The 13,788-nt window shown below is 45.3% G+C and overlaps 1 protein-coding gene across 3 annotated transcripts in view; it reads left to right on the top strand.

Moving 5' to 3' along the window:
* The window catches only part of birc6 (baculoviral IAP repeat containing 6), a 148,882-nt gene extending 135,094 nt beyond the window's left edge, over positions 1 to 13,788 (top strand). For all 3 annotated transcript variants that reach the window (XM_080016188.1, XM_080016189.1, XM_080016190.1), the window contains 2 exons: positions 11,255 to 11,389; positions 12,339 to 13,788. In XM_080016188.1, coding sequence (XP_079872314.1) covers positions 11,255 to 11,389; positions 12,339 to 12,539 — 336 coding nt within the window. In that variant the 3' untranslated portion in view covers positions 12,540 to 13,788. The remainder of the gene's footprint in view (positions 1 to 11,254; positions 11,390 to 12,338) is intronic.

Raw genomic sequence — 13,788 nt, forward strand, 5'->3', positions numbered from 1 at the left:
CCAAACTGAAATGGTCTCTGCCTCTCTTTCGCTGGCTCTCTCCCCCTCACTTGCTCTTGCTCAATCTGCAGCGTGACGGGCAAGACATCTATGAAAAGTCTGCCCTACCAATTCTGTCTTTCAGTGAGGTGCTATTTATCATGGCTGCCAAAGCATTGTTGCCTGATAGAAATTCAGGCTTAAGGGAGTGACTTTGGGATGAAAGGGAACTGGGAGTAGAGGGGGAGTAAAGTATTGATTCCACTATAGTAGAACTGTTTGATAACGAGTCGTAGTCACTTTTCGTTGTATCACACTGTTGTGAATTAAGAACATGGATATGTCTTGATACAGAGTTTATTTATTTATTTTGTTGAATAAATAAATTGTTGATTTATTTTATTTATTTGTTATTTTAAATTGATGATGATCAGAAAATGCGGCTTAAAATGTGTCCACAATATGAGGACTGGTGGAGTTTGAATTCAAAACAAGAGTTGTGACCTGATGTCATACTTTATGTTACTGTATCATTCAGTGTCATGCACATCTTTTTTTTTTTTTTTTTTTGGAAACCACTGTGACAATCTGCTATGTACAAAAAAAAAAAAAAAAGAAAGAAAGAAACCCACACCGGCCTGACATCCGCCCCTGGCCAGAATGGACACCAAGGCAGATGCAAAAATGCAGCAAGAAAGATGGCAGGACTCTGAATACTGCAGCTCGCCTGAGCGACCTCACATACTCTCTCTCTCTCACACACACACACACACACACACACACACACACATTCAATTAAGCTTGTGTGAGATGCCGCTACATGCTCTTCTCACCGCTGCCCTTTTAGCGCATTGCAAGCCTTTGGTAGAGACACACGCAAGGGGGACGGGGGGCTGGGGGTAGCAGAGTCAAGTAAAACCAGCCAAGAACACAGAAGCCTGTCACACACAGCTAGGGCAGAAGAACTCATTACAATAAGGCCTTTGGAATTTGACACTGTATCAACTTATAGCAACATACAGACAATGCTTACGAATTCAACAACTGAGGTTCATCACATTGAATAATGGGGTAATTTAAAGAGTTGGTTTTTGAAATGTATTATGATGATGCCGCTGAAAGATGCTAAACCATAATATCGATGCATTGCCCAGTCTTGCATGCAGCCATCATTGACAGAAGCATTTTTCATCTATATTGGCTATGTCGAAAGGTTCACGTTTTGTTGCTTTTTATGGTAACCAATTTTTTGCTCGCTTGGGGATGCCTCATTATATCTGTGTCTTCAACTCTGAACGGTATCATCAAAAGATGCTTGCAATCACATACCCAAAACTTTCCCTGGTCCGTGACGTTCCAGGTGGATTGCTGAATGAGAGCTTGGTCTTCTAGAGGTTTCGGAGTGAGATTTTTATTTTTGGATCTGTGTGTGTGTGCATGAGAGAGAATACAAGGTTTGCAGATGCTATTTATATGGTTCGGGGGGGGGCTCGGGGTAAAATGAAGTAAAAGCTTGAATTATGCAACGGGAGATTGTCAGGTGGAATTAGGGATAATGGGTTGCGCACTGAAATATAGATCTGTGTTGAGAGAGTGGGATAACAAAATGAAGCGCAATTGTAAATGTGCATTTCTGAGGTGAGTAATTATTATTTTCTGTGTAGCTGTGGTGCTTGAACTATGGAGTCAATGAAGGCTTTGCTTGCAGAGTATGATGTGTGTGTGTGTGTGTGTGTGTGTGTGTGTGTGTGTGTGTGTGTGTGTGTGTGTGTGTGTGTGTGTGTGTGTGTGTGTGTGTGTGTGTGTGTGTGTGTGTGTGTGTGTGTGTGTGTGTGTGTGTGTATGGATGGGGTCCTCATGTGCACGTACCAATATTCCATCAATGGAGACGGGCAGCTGGCCCATCTAGCTTCACATGAAACCAGCCATACAACCCAACTACTTCACATCCACCTGCTGTTTATCACAAATTAGTCAGTTCATTTTCGGAGGCCAAGTCCACCTGACTTATAGGTGAGGGTTGGTCTGCAAAGGGCGGTGTTGGTATACTTTGTGACTTATTGGGCTCTGCGGATATCACTGGAAAAGGGATGGGGGGGCCAGACTGCCTTTAGGCTCTTGGTTACAACCCTAAATGCAGAACAGATACTGCAAAGGAAGGACCGAGGAATCGATGGGGACTTTGTATGACGTGGAAAAACTCGGACAACGTGCGAACCTCTAAAAAGATGATTGTTTTTTATGTGTTGTCATCCAGCCTAGCATGCTTCCCCACAGTCTGAGTGGACTGTAAAGTAAAGGAGACTGTGATTTCTTAGGTAAGCAGGCAGCTTGGAGTCTGACCTGTGGTGTTGATCATGCATTCTATTGCAATAGGCCTCATCTACATATACATCAAATAAAGCAAATGTGCAGGGATGTTGCCACAGGAAAAGACACAAGTAAACCTGTAAAGCCGTACCACGAGCAAAGAAATGGATCGTTTTTCCTACTCCCCCAAGTTTGCCCTTCTTTCTATCTGTGGATGTGTCGGTCTTTCAGTCTTCCCTCATCGAGATAGGTGGACCTCAGTCTCTACAAGCCACCATCCACATTTTATCCACATTACTCATGATTGTTTGCTTGCTACTGTCACTGAGTGCGTGCATGGCATGCACGGTAACTTGTTAGGGGGCATGAGGGGTGAGCGTTTGCTAGTGAGCACGGCCTCTCTGGAGGGACAGGGTAGGGTGTCTTTTTAGAGCCTCAGCCCAAGCCCAAATCCTCAGCTGGATACAGGGGCTGTGGATGTTTGGCTCAGTGTAATTAAAATGAGACATGTTTTCCTGGCTGAGCAGATGCCAGCCTCTCACCATCTGCTGTGATGCATGGACTCAGCAGCATCCTTCGTATCACTGCCACAGTGGCAGCTTGGTGGGCACAAGAATACAAACACACACCAGACACACACACACACACACTCGGAAACCAATGCCAGCCCGCATAACAAAGAGTCAAATCCCAATACTTCATGCCCCGCTGATTTATGTATTGTGGTTCTCCACAAAATTGGGCAAAGTCTATTGCTCCTGCTCATCTTTTTATTTTTGATGGACAGTTTGTTGTTGATGGGTAGCATTCAGTTTCTTAACCTACTATTGAGCTGCACACCAACTAATAGTCAATGGAGGTTTCAGCAAATCTGGGAACTTTTGATCCTGAATGTGGCTTTTAGGAGGCACACATTTATTAGAGGGCTTGTTAAGTTTCAGTAAAAATTCCTACGCTTGCTAATGGTAAAGTGAATATTCATATTCACTTTATCATACAAAGTATTGACATGAGCTTTGAGTGCATAACTCAACTAATGCCCCTCCATCACTCAGCCCAGTGGTTTCTAGTCACAATTTCTATACACTTTTTATAATAATTTTAATGCCCCTTTTTCTTTTCCGGGGACACGGCTAGCAGCCCTGCGCTCTTCAGGGGGCTAGTGACAGAAAACGTTCGAAAAATAAGGTGGGTAATGGCCAAATGATTCATACCCACCCCTGACCTTCTGTCTGCGCAGCGAGTCCACACATACATTCCTTCACCATCTTCCAGCTCCTCCATCCCATCCTTACCCTGAGTTGCCCTGTGGAATCATGAGTGGAAGGCACTCACTCAAAGGTCATTTAGTTTATCAGCCAGCTAGGAGAGAGGATCTCCTGCACATTTGTACAGAGTGCTCTTGCATGTGTTTCTCTTAGTGAGTGCATACTGTATGTGTGAACATTGAATGTGTTGTGTGTATGCACATATGTGACCCACCACATCCCAACCCGGCGCATTTTGCAGCGCTGTACTGTTGGCTGTGTTTGGAAAAACATGGAAAATTCTTTTTTTTCCCTCCAAAACGAAATTATAGCAGATTTGTGTTCCTCAAGATGGATTTTGAAAAATATTAGATAATTAGAGATGATGGTGGCTACGTGCTCCATCAGCATTAGTTGAGTTCCGCCGTTTTATTCATCAAAAAAATGAAAGGTTGAAAACGAAAGCAAAGATGAACTTGATTCACTTACCCATCGAAAGTTGGGACATTTTTGAAGTTTCAAGTCTGGAGAATGCTGTTTATGCGAACGCGTTGTAGACTCAGTGGAATGAAGACGGACCAGGAAGAAGTTGACGCATCTTCAAATGACGCAACGCTGACGATGTCGCTTCTGGTGTGCCCCAGGGGTCAGCTCTGTTCCTTCGCTTTCATATTATATGGAAATAGAAAAAATTCAAATTCCGAAATGTGACACGGTGGATCACATATACATGTACGTCTGTGGCAGTTCCGCCACACGCCACCCCGAGTGGCGTTTTTAGGGCCCTCCAACACGGAGACACCAGTTACGGTGTTGAAGACAAATTATTTTATTGAGGAGTGGCAAGATGTAACAAGCTGGGAGCAGATGGAACGTCGTCATGACAAAGATTTAACCTGTGCTTGTTGACTGCGCCGACGATCAACAGGCGTACAGCCACCCCTGTTCCATAGCCCCATTAACCAGATCCAAGACAGGTGTGGCTGCTTCAACCACACCACAGTGTCCTTTTTAAAAGGTTATTTGTCAGGACACTTTAATCTGATGTCCATGCATGACAGTTGGGTGTTTGCACAGACCCATGATACCGGGCAGTATCCGTACAGGGAGCAACTAAATACCAAAAGTCAAACAGGTGTCACCCTTGCCACATGAAACTCCCTCAGGGAGGAAAGCCCACCCAACCGGGAAGACCAGCTCTGCTTTCACGCATCCAGAATAGGTCCCGTTTTTTCTAATATCATAGTTACTGAATCTCATATTCGGACTGACGCACAGAGTGTGTACCCAGGTGTAAAACCCTTTTCCAACACCCTGTTCAAACACCGTGACCGTGGTCTTGCTTTTGTTCTCTGTTTGCACATGCGGCTGTGAGGGGGAGCTTTCCGCGACCACGTTCCCGTCTCCGTGACCTTGAAAATGCTTCCAGGGCGGTCCGCTTTGAGGAATATAGGCCCACTCATTAGAAACAATTTGAGAGAGATGGAGTTCGGGGTAGGTTGGGTGGTACCTGAGGAAGAATAATGTGGTGGGAGAATGGGAAGAAGGTGGGGGGGGTGGGGGGGGCAGCGCAGCAACACGGACGGAGCAGAGAAGGGGCAGAGAAAGAGATTAAGAAAGAGAGACGCCCAGCGGCCCCTTCGCTCTGCCGCTGTTTGGATTGATCCTCGTAAATGGCAAACTAGTAGCCCGGCATAATAAATAATCCCCTCTCCCCTCCGCCGCTGTTCACAATTGCCACGGGAGCAAACGGATCGAAGAGAGCAGTTGCTGCATACTGATTTGTCCGCCCGGGCGACTGTTGCCAAGACGTGCAGGGTAGAGCGAGGAGGATGGCGGGTTTGGGAGGTAGCCGGGACTGTGGCATTGATGGACATTATTTATCACTCGTCCTCAGTACTGTGTGTGTGTGTGTGTGTGTGTGTGTGTGTGTGTGTGTGTGCGTGTGCGTGTGCGTGCGCGCGCGCGCGCGCGCTTCACAAAGCTCGGCCTGCTATGATGTCAAACCAGAGAGCTCTGTTGAAGCTCTCGGTCACGAATGCTCGGAAGCCCTCCTGGACAGGAGCGGTACAGAGTGAAAGACAGCTTCAATCAGAGATGGAGGGAGTGAAATAGTGTCCTTACCAGAAACCCATTATTTTGAAGGAGGGAGGCTAACCGGCCCCACAGGAAGATAACAGTTCTTGTTTATTGTCTCGGTACACAACACGCAGGTGCTCTGGCAGAAAACTGCAGGGGGAGTTGGTTGCAAAAAGGAGGGTGTGCACCTTAAACATGAAGAATTTGCATGCTGAAGTCGAATCCCTGTGTCGAGTGGGCTCTCTCTTCCAACTCTCTCAAATTGTTGTTTTTTTTGGCCACAGAGAGAGAAGGGATGGATAGAAAGCGAGAGATATGAGGCCAGTCGTCTTGGGGAAGGTGCCATTTTTAACTTTTCTCTTTTGCCTGTAATCCTGCTTTCCCTCTCTACGGCTGGTCCCTAGAATTGGGTCGATTTCCGGTTGTACCAGTCCGGTGTACGAGCCTGAACCGGTTTGATTTTAGGCAAACCGACTGAACCGCTATTTGTTATTATGAGACATTCTGGCAAATTAAAACGTAGCCTACATAAGCAACCTGTGCTGACGCCGTCACGGCACTGAATCCAACTTGCATTGCAATGTGCGATGTGATTAACAGAATATTGTGTTTGTTTTGGGGATGCTAATTCTAAACTTTTTTTTAAGAGTATTTAGAATTGACAAATGTCAGACATTCATCCAGTCTTCCAGACATCGTCAATACCGGTATGGCAGAATTTACTTTCTCTCCCCAAAGTCAGTCAAAATCTTTTCCGTTTGATTTTAGTCCCAAGGGTTGATAAAGTTGATGAAATGTCTCTGAGGGACATGCAGCCTTCCACACGGAGTCATCTCCTTCCACAGAGACACTCTGGGACTTGTACTGTACCTTCAAATTTTTAGGATAGAGTAATAACACGCCACAAGTGTATCAGCTCTCATAACGATCCCGTCGCCATACGCAGTCACGGTATCCTCCTCCAGCCGTGTGCAGACAGGGCTCCTACATCACCCACAATGCAATGTCGACAGGCCCCGTCACCACCGGATATGTCCTGGGATTGTTTTTAAAAAGACAGACGAAAATACAACCGATTACAACAGTTATTATTAATTGCCATGGTTAATATATATATTTTTAAGTATTGAAGTTGTTTTCCACCGGATATTTTTATTATTTCAAGGGATGTTTTTGTAGCGTTTAGAACAGGGGTCGGCAACCTTCACTACCAAAAGAGCCATTTTGCCCCCTCTTCCACCAAATAAAATTTGTCTGGAGCCGCAAAACATGTTTAACACAGCTTATAAAGTTTTATATATATATATATATATATATATATATATATATATATATATATATAAAATCTAGAGTTTGTTCCATTTATGAAATTATATAAAAACTGGTGACATTTTATTGCCATTTTTACCTGTTATAACAAAGGAAAACACAAGTCTTATGAAGAGGAGGAAAAAAATTCTCTGGCGTGTGTAGGCCTACTTTGAAATAGATTAAACACATTACTATGCAGGCCTTTTGGAGTCCTCCCCACATTTGTGGAAAATGAACAAAATAAAAAGTAGCCCACTTTGAAATAAATAAAACAGACAGCTGCAGCCTAACAGCTTAAAAAGTGAGTGAATGTAAAAAATAAAAATAGCCAAGTTTGTATTTAATTATGACTAAAGTCTGTTTCAGTGTGCTGTCATCCTCTTCTGTTTTTTTCCTCATCCACGTGCAGCAATCAACCGCCGCACCGGGAACATAAAACACAACATCAGCTCAGGGTCGAAAAATAAATATTTTTTTGCAGAATAATTGCCTATTAAATGATAGTGTTCCAACTTGTTTAATGTGATTTCTCTTTCTGAATGTCACCGCAGTTCCTTCAGACTTTGATGTTCACACAGGACTGCATGCTGTCCTCTGTGAGGCGCGAGAGATATTTGGATTCGACGTAGTTAATGGTTGAGAAAACCCTGCTCGCATAGGTATCTCGATCCAAAGATAGGACCGAATGCATCCTTCCTCATGTTCATATAGGTGCCGGAAATGGCTTTCCATGTTTCAAGCACAAGTTTAGTCGGCTTTGGGGAGGTTTTCAATAGCGCTCCTTTTGTGCTCTTGAGCGGGAATTGCCTTCTGACGGGCGACATCTTTGAGATCAGCTGTCAGGCTTTTGAACTTGGACGCCCGTAAGTCTTTATCGGCTATGTCGGCCGGTTCAATTTCAAGATGGGCTTGACTTACTCCCGTGAATGCCGACATGTTCAGCAGGGGATGGGTCGATATCCAGGGGCGTGACAGGGAAGGATAATGTAATGGATAATGTTTGTTTTGTTTTTTTTTCCCTTTCTGAACTCGCTGAACCTCTCCCCAAACGCAGTTTGCATTACGATGATCGCACGCTGTAAATACTCACAATCGATGTGATGATGTTCTTCTTTGGACCCTCTCAGGGACGTGCTCTGGCGAACGCGGTCATCGTGCGCCCAAAACACCCTCCAAGCACCTCCAAGCGCCGTGCTTCCCTTTTCCCTGGAGACTTGTGTTCAGCGTGTTTGAGTGACTCGTCATATCCACCCTGAAGTGTAGCCTTTCCAGCCAATCTGGATTTCCCCAGCTTCGAGGTAGGCGAGGGCCTTGGCTTTCCAGGAAGGTTTTCACACGTTCCAGACGAGCAGCAAAAGGTTTCAGCACCTCTCCCCTGGACAGCCACCGCACTGTGTCGTGCAGCAGGAGATGCCAATATTGCGCCGTCGACTTCATCTAAAAACCAACAGAATTGTCGGTGGTTTAACCCTTTTGCCGTTATTTTGTTCACTATCCGAATGAGGTTCATCACCTCCATACATTCGCAGTTTGAGCGCACAGTGCTTCTTGGTGCTAAGATGCAGTGAATCGTCAGCCGCTTTTTCGATCCAGCGACTTCTGAAGTAAAGTGACAAACCCCTTCTGTGCTCCTCTCATACTCGGTGCCCCATCAGTAGCCACTGACACCATGCGGGTGGTGTTTATTTCTTTGGCGTTTAAACAATTCACCCCCCCCCCCCCCCGTGTTTGGCCTTGTAGCGGTATCAACTCAATGATTTCTTCCTGCAGCCCATCAGAGTTCACATATCTGCATCACAGCGCTGTCTGTTCAATATCGTTTACGTCACTTGACTCATCGCGGGCGATTGAGTACGCTTGAGCTGAACTGATGTCCTCAGTTGGCTGACTGGTGATGTTTGTCGCCATTTTAATGGCCCTGCCCTTGACTTGTCTTTGCAGAGAGAGACGTCTCTAATTTTCTGAACAATTTCACGTTTTTGAAGTCCAAAAATAAATGCTCTGATATTTGAGCGAACGGTCCTTTCATGTATTCTCCGTCCGTGAGCGGCTTTCCACGCCTTATTATCTCCTGAGCGGCCGCAAAACTAGCAGCAGTCGTTGAGTTTAAAGACTTGATCCACTTCTTGAAAGTATATTTGCTCTGCTCAGCTTTCCGCAGCAGTTCCAAAATCTCTCTTTTTAGCTCATCTCCAGCTTTGTACTTTTCAGCAAATGCTGTGTGCTTGTTCTGGAAATGTCTTTCAACATTACGTTTGGTTTTTTTTTTGTCAAGCAATACAGGTAAGGCAACATCGTCGGCAGTGAAAGCAAATGAATCCGTCCACGCAGAGTGAAACTCTCCCTTTTCTCAGAGACTTTTCTTTTTTGGGGGGGTTTGGAATCCATAGCTCCTGTATTGCCGGTAAAATAATTCCAAATATGAGGATGAATGTGGCTGTTCGGTCAGAGCTGCAGTGTACTTACGGCGTTCGCGGAGAGCGCGTGCTGCTGCAATCCAGTATCCACTCCCAGCGGTTTGCTCTCCCATTGGCTGGAATGTCTGCATGTGCGAGAGTAAGGGGTCGAATACTCGATTTTGGTTGGTTGCTCGACACGTGAGGAACCCCGCCTCGTCACGTTCCTGTGGCGCGCTTACGAAGCAGATGCGTTCCGTCAAAGCTCGAACCCCTGATGCACATTTTAGTTGACCGAAATGTTAAAACATTTCTTTTCCGGGGCCTATAGGCTACACATTTTTACAATTGGAGAATATAAGAATGACTTTAGGCCTACAACAATAACTAATGGAAATTAAAATGTTGAAAAATGACCGTTATCCATTCCCATATCATTTTTGTCAAAGCCACAGGGAGCCACTGGGGACACTGGGGTTGCCGACCCCTCGTTTAGAAGGAGACGGAATAAGTGCAGACGTCGGGCAGCGCGTTGCGTGCCGCTCCCCTGGGGCCGCCTCGTGGACGGCCGCCAAGGAAGCCACGCTGCAGCCTCGGCTTGACCACGCCCCTTGGTCCGCCACATCGGTTATACCAGTCCGGTCCGGTGTTTGGCTTCATATTAGGGATTTTAACAATTAATCGATTAATGGCTCATAATAATTTAACCGATTAAGATTTTGTCTTTATCGGTGAGAACTGAACAATCTGTCGTCTTGTTGTTTTTGTATCAACGGGAGTCTTTGCGGTGCAGGGCATAACGGGAATTAAAAAAAACCCAGCCAGGAAGTAGTCGTACTCACCAGAACGACAGGGGGCAGTCGAGGGGGAAAAAATGTCCAGTGGAGCAGTCACTAGTAGTGGAAGTAGATGGAGGCTTCCAGAAGAACGACAAACAACAAACATGGCTGCATGTAGAGAACAATATGTTTATTGTTCCTCAACAACTAATGCTGCGTTGCGATGGAACACGGGAGACGGGAACGGGATAACGGCGCTTTCTGAACAGCACGGGTGGAGGGGGAAAAAAACCCAGAGCGAGGGAGCAGTACAACGGCAAAAAAAAACAGTTGCTATGGTGATGACTCCAATAAAATACATGAAATTAAATAATTTCTTGTCTGTTTGTATTTGAATTTTAGTAATATTATAATTTTATTAGCATCTCGTTGTCAATATCTTCACCAGACTTGATTTGCTTCGTAACATGTGGCTCATACCAGGGTGGAGGACGGCAAAAAGTTCAAATATTTAACTCGCTCAAAGACGGTTCATCAATATTTCTGTATGTTTGCCTCAAGCTTCTCCATCTTGAAATGAAATGAGGAGAAACGCTCCTCGCGCCTTTTTGCAGCAACTGAAAATATACACATTTAAAAAATATTGTGAGCAAAGGTATTGACATAAAGGTTGAAGTGTCTAACCCCATTGCTGTGACTTTCCAATTGGCTCCTGGTGTTGTGCCATTCTAAAGGTTGAACAGTAGCCGTCTTAAACACGACATAACATGTGATTTTGTGTCCAAAACGATCCGCTACAACATCCAGCTCAACCAAAACCAGTCCTTCACAAACGTTAAGGAGCAATCTGTAGCAACGGCCTGTTTTTAGAGCTTGAAATTTTAGGAGCCATCGACGTCACCATGACTGGCATTGATTTGGGAAGCCCCACTTTTACTTATTATACCTTTTAATTCAGGCTCTATTCCGGTCTGAACGTTGGGTTGACCGTTCACTTTTTGACCAATTTAACCAGATTTTATTGTGTGTGTGTGTGTGTGTGTGTGTGTGTGTGTGTGTGTGTGTGTGTGTGTGTGTGTGTGTGTGTGTGTGTGTGTGTGTGTGTGTGTGTGTGTGTGTGTGTGTGTGTGTGTGTGTGTGTGTTGCGTGGCAGGTCATCCACAAACACTTCTACCTGAAGCGGGTGGAGATCATGGCGCAGTGCGAGGAGTGGATCGCAGACATCCAACAATACAGCAGCGACAAGAGGGTGGGCCGCACCATGTCCCACCACGCTGCGGCGCTCAAGGTGCACACACACACACACACACGCACGCACACACACACACACACACACCTGACTGGTCATCTCCGTTGAATGTTCACTCTCTGGAGCAGGAAGTAGTTTTCCCGATTTTATTTTTTTCCCAGCACACGTATTCTTGTTTTTGAGTTATTGTTTGTAATTCACTGCTTCCACTCCAATAATCATTCCTGACATTTTGAACAAATGTAGAACTGAAAACCTGATAAACTGTTTGCTGCCTCCGCTTCAAGGTGTGAATATCAAATGCAAATGGTTCCATTGTCGAGTTGTGAAAATCTACCAAAGCAGCTAAATCCAGCAATAATTGAATAGTGGCCTAAACAGCTCTTCTAAAACCAAACCAAACTGCACCAACACGGACACACACACACACACACACACACACACGCACACGCGCGGTTACTTTTTAAACAGTAGAACATACAAACATGCGCACACACAACGCGCACGTAAACAAAGGCTTCCGCCGCACACAGGACCCGGTCTTATTCAAACAAATGCTCCCGGCAGCTTCTCTCCCCCTCTGGAAGTAAATAACCACAATTAATCCCCGCTGTAAATAATCCCTCCCACAGCAATATCTAGCGAGGGGCTTGCAGCACCGCGTCGGGCTCAGAGCTCCAGGCAGAAAGCTGCGAGCGTCAAAAACTTCGCCCAACCTTGTTCGGCACGCACGCACGCACGCACGCTACGCTACGCACAGACGTAGACTGAATATTAAAAATAACACAGAGAGGAAACATGAAAACAAGAAGGTAGCTCTTATAAATCAGAGATACGTAATAAATAATCAAAGAAACGTTGACTTGAGGGCGGGTTCGGTCTTGTTGACTTCTCTGCGAAAGTTGTTCAAATCCAGAGCCCTCCTCCTGCTCCGGGCGCTAACCCTCCTCCTCCTCCTCCCCCTCCGCCCTCCTCCCCCCCCCTCCAGAGGCACACCGCCCAGCTGCGGGAGGAGCTGCTCAAGCTGCCCTGCCCCGAGGGGCTGGAGCCCAACGGGGAGGAGGAGTTCTCACCGGCGGAGAAGGGCGGAGGCGCCCCCACCCTGGTGGTCAAGGAGTTGCCCGGCGCTCAGGACGCGGAGAAGCCCGGCGGCAGCCAGGACGCTCACTGCAGCGGGGGCCAGCTATGAGACTCCCCCGCCCTCCTCCGCCCCCCCACCGCCCCCCCGGCCCGCACCCCATCCTCATCACGACTATTACTATCGTCACAGAGTAGACTTGAAGGCTTCCAAGCACAAGCTGCTGTTTTTTTCTCCCCCTGTCGATAATGTTTGTAAAGAAAGGAAGTGTGTAATAGCTGTAAAGGAGGAGGGCGACGAGACGGAAAACAGTTGCTTGATGAAACTTGAAGAAAAATAAGACAAACAGAACTATGCTACGCCCTTATTGAAAACACAGCTGATAAAAAAAAAAAAACGACAACTTTTATTGACCTGTAAAAGAGTGTAAACATTTTGTGCCCGCCCCCCCCCCCCCCCCGCTCCCAATTTTGAAATAACCACTGATTGGTATGTTATTAAACTGGTTTGTGTATACATTACAACAGAGGAAGTCACAGATTATATAAGGGAAAACAACTTTAGAGGAGAATGTTTACTGGATGTTTTGTTCCTTTTTTTTTTTTTTGTCTGTCAGAGCAAGAACAGTTGTGAGCGAGGATGTATATTGAACGTTCTTTATGAATTCTATTTAAAAGAAAGGAAAAAATGGGAGGAAGAAAAACACATTCTACTGAATTCGATGAAACCCTCTGGTTGCCCGCTGGCATCGCTTCTTTTGATTACTACAGGACCCTGTATACTTCAATAAAGTCTGAGATGGACATTCTTAAATGCTATGATGTTATCCGTTTTACAGGCTACACAGGAGAAAATAAATCATGCTATGGTTAAAAGAAACTTTTTTTTTAATTTTTTTTTTTTTTTCCTCTCGTTTATTTAATTTTTTTTTTATTTTCTTTTTGCCTCACAAACTCAATGCAAGTTTAATAAATGCAGCCTGTTTTACTTTGCCCTGATATGTACATTGACATGATTGTGTAGATCATGAGAGTCGGTCTGTGTTGAGATGCACACGGGATATGTATTTTGAAGGCTTGCACATGTGTATGTGTGTTTTACGTGCGTGTGCAACAATCCCCCCCCCCCCCCCCTAGTGAGATGCAAAAGCTGTGATGTGCCTTTGATCTACACCACACCACCAAATGCTCTGAACGAGCACCTTTACTGATTTACTCGCTATTTCTACAAATTAAGAATTCAGCTCCGTCTAGCATAAACTGCTTTGACCTCTTTTTATTATGTTGATTCCAGTGAACAAAATGCACTTTCTATATTTACTCACTCCCCAAACAGTCACGCTCTGCTTTTTTTTTTTTTT

This window comes from Zeus faber (assembly GCF_960531495.2).
Source record: "Zeus faber genome assembly, chromosome: 16".
Taxonomy (NCBI): domain Eukaryota; kingdom Metazoa; phylum Chordata; class Actinopteri; order Zeiformes; family Zeidae; genus Zeus; species Zeus faber.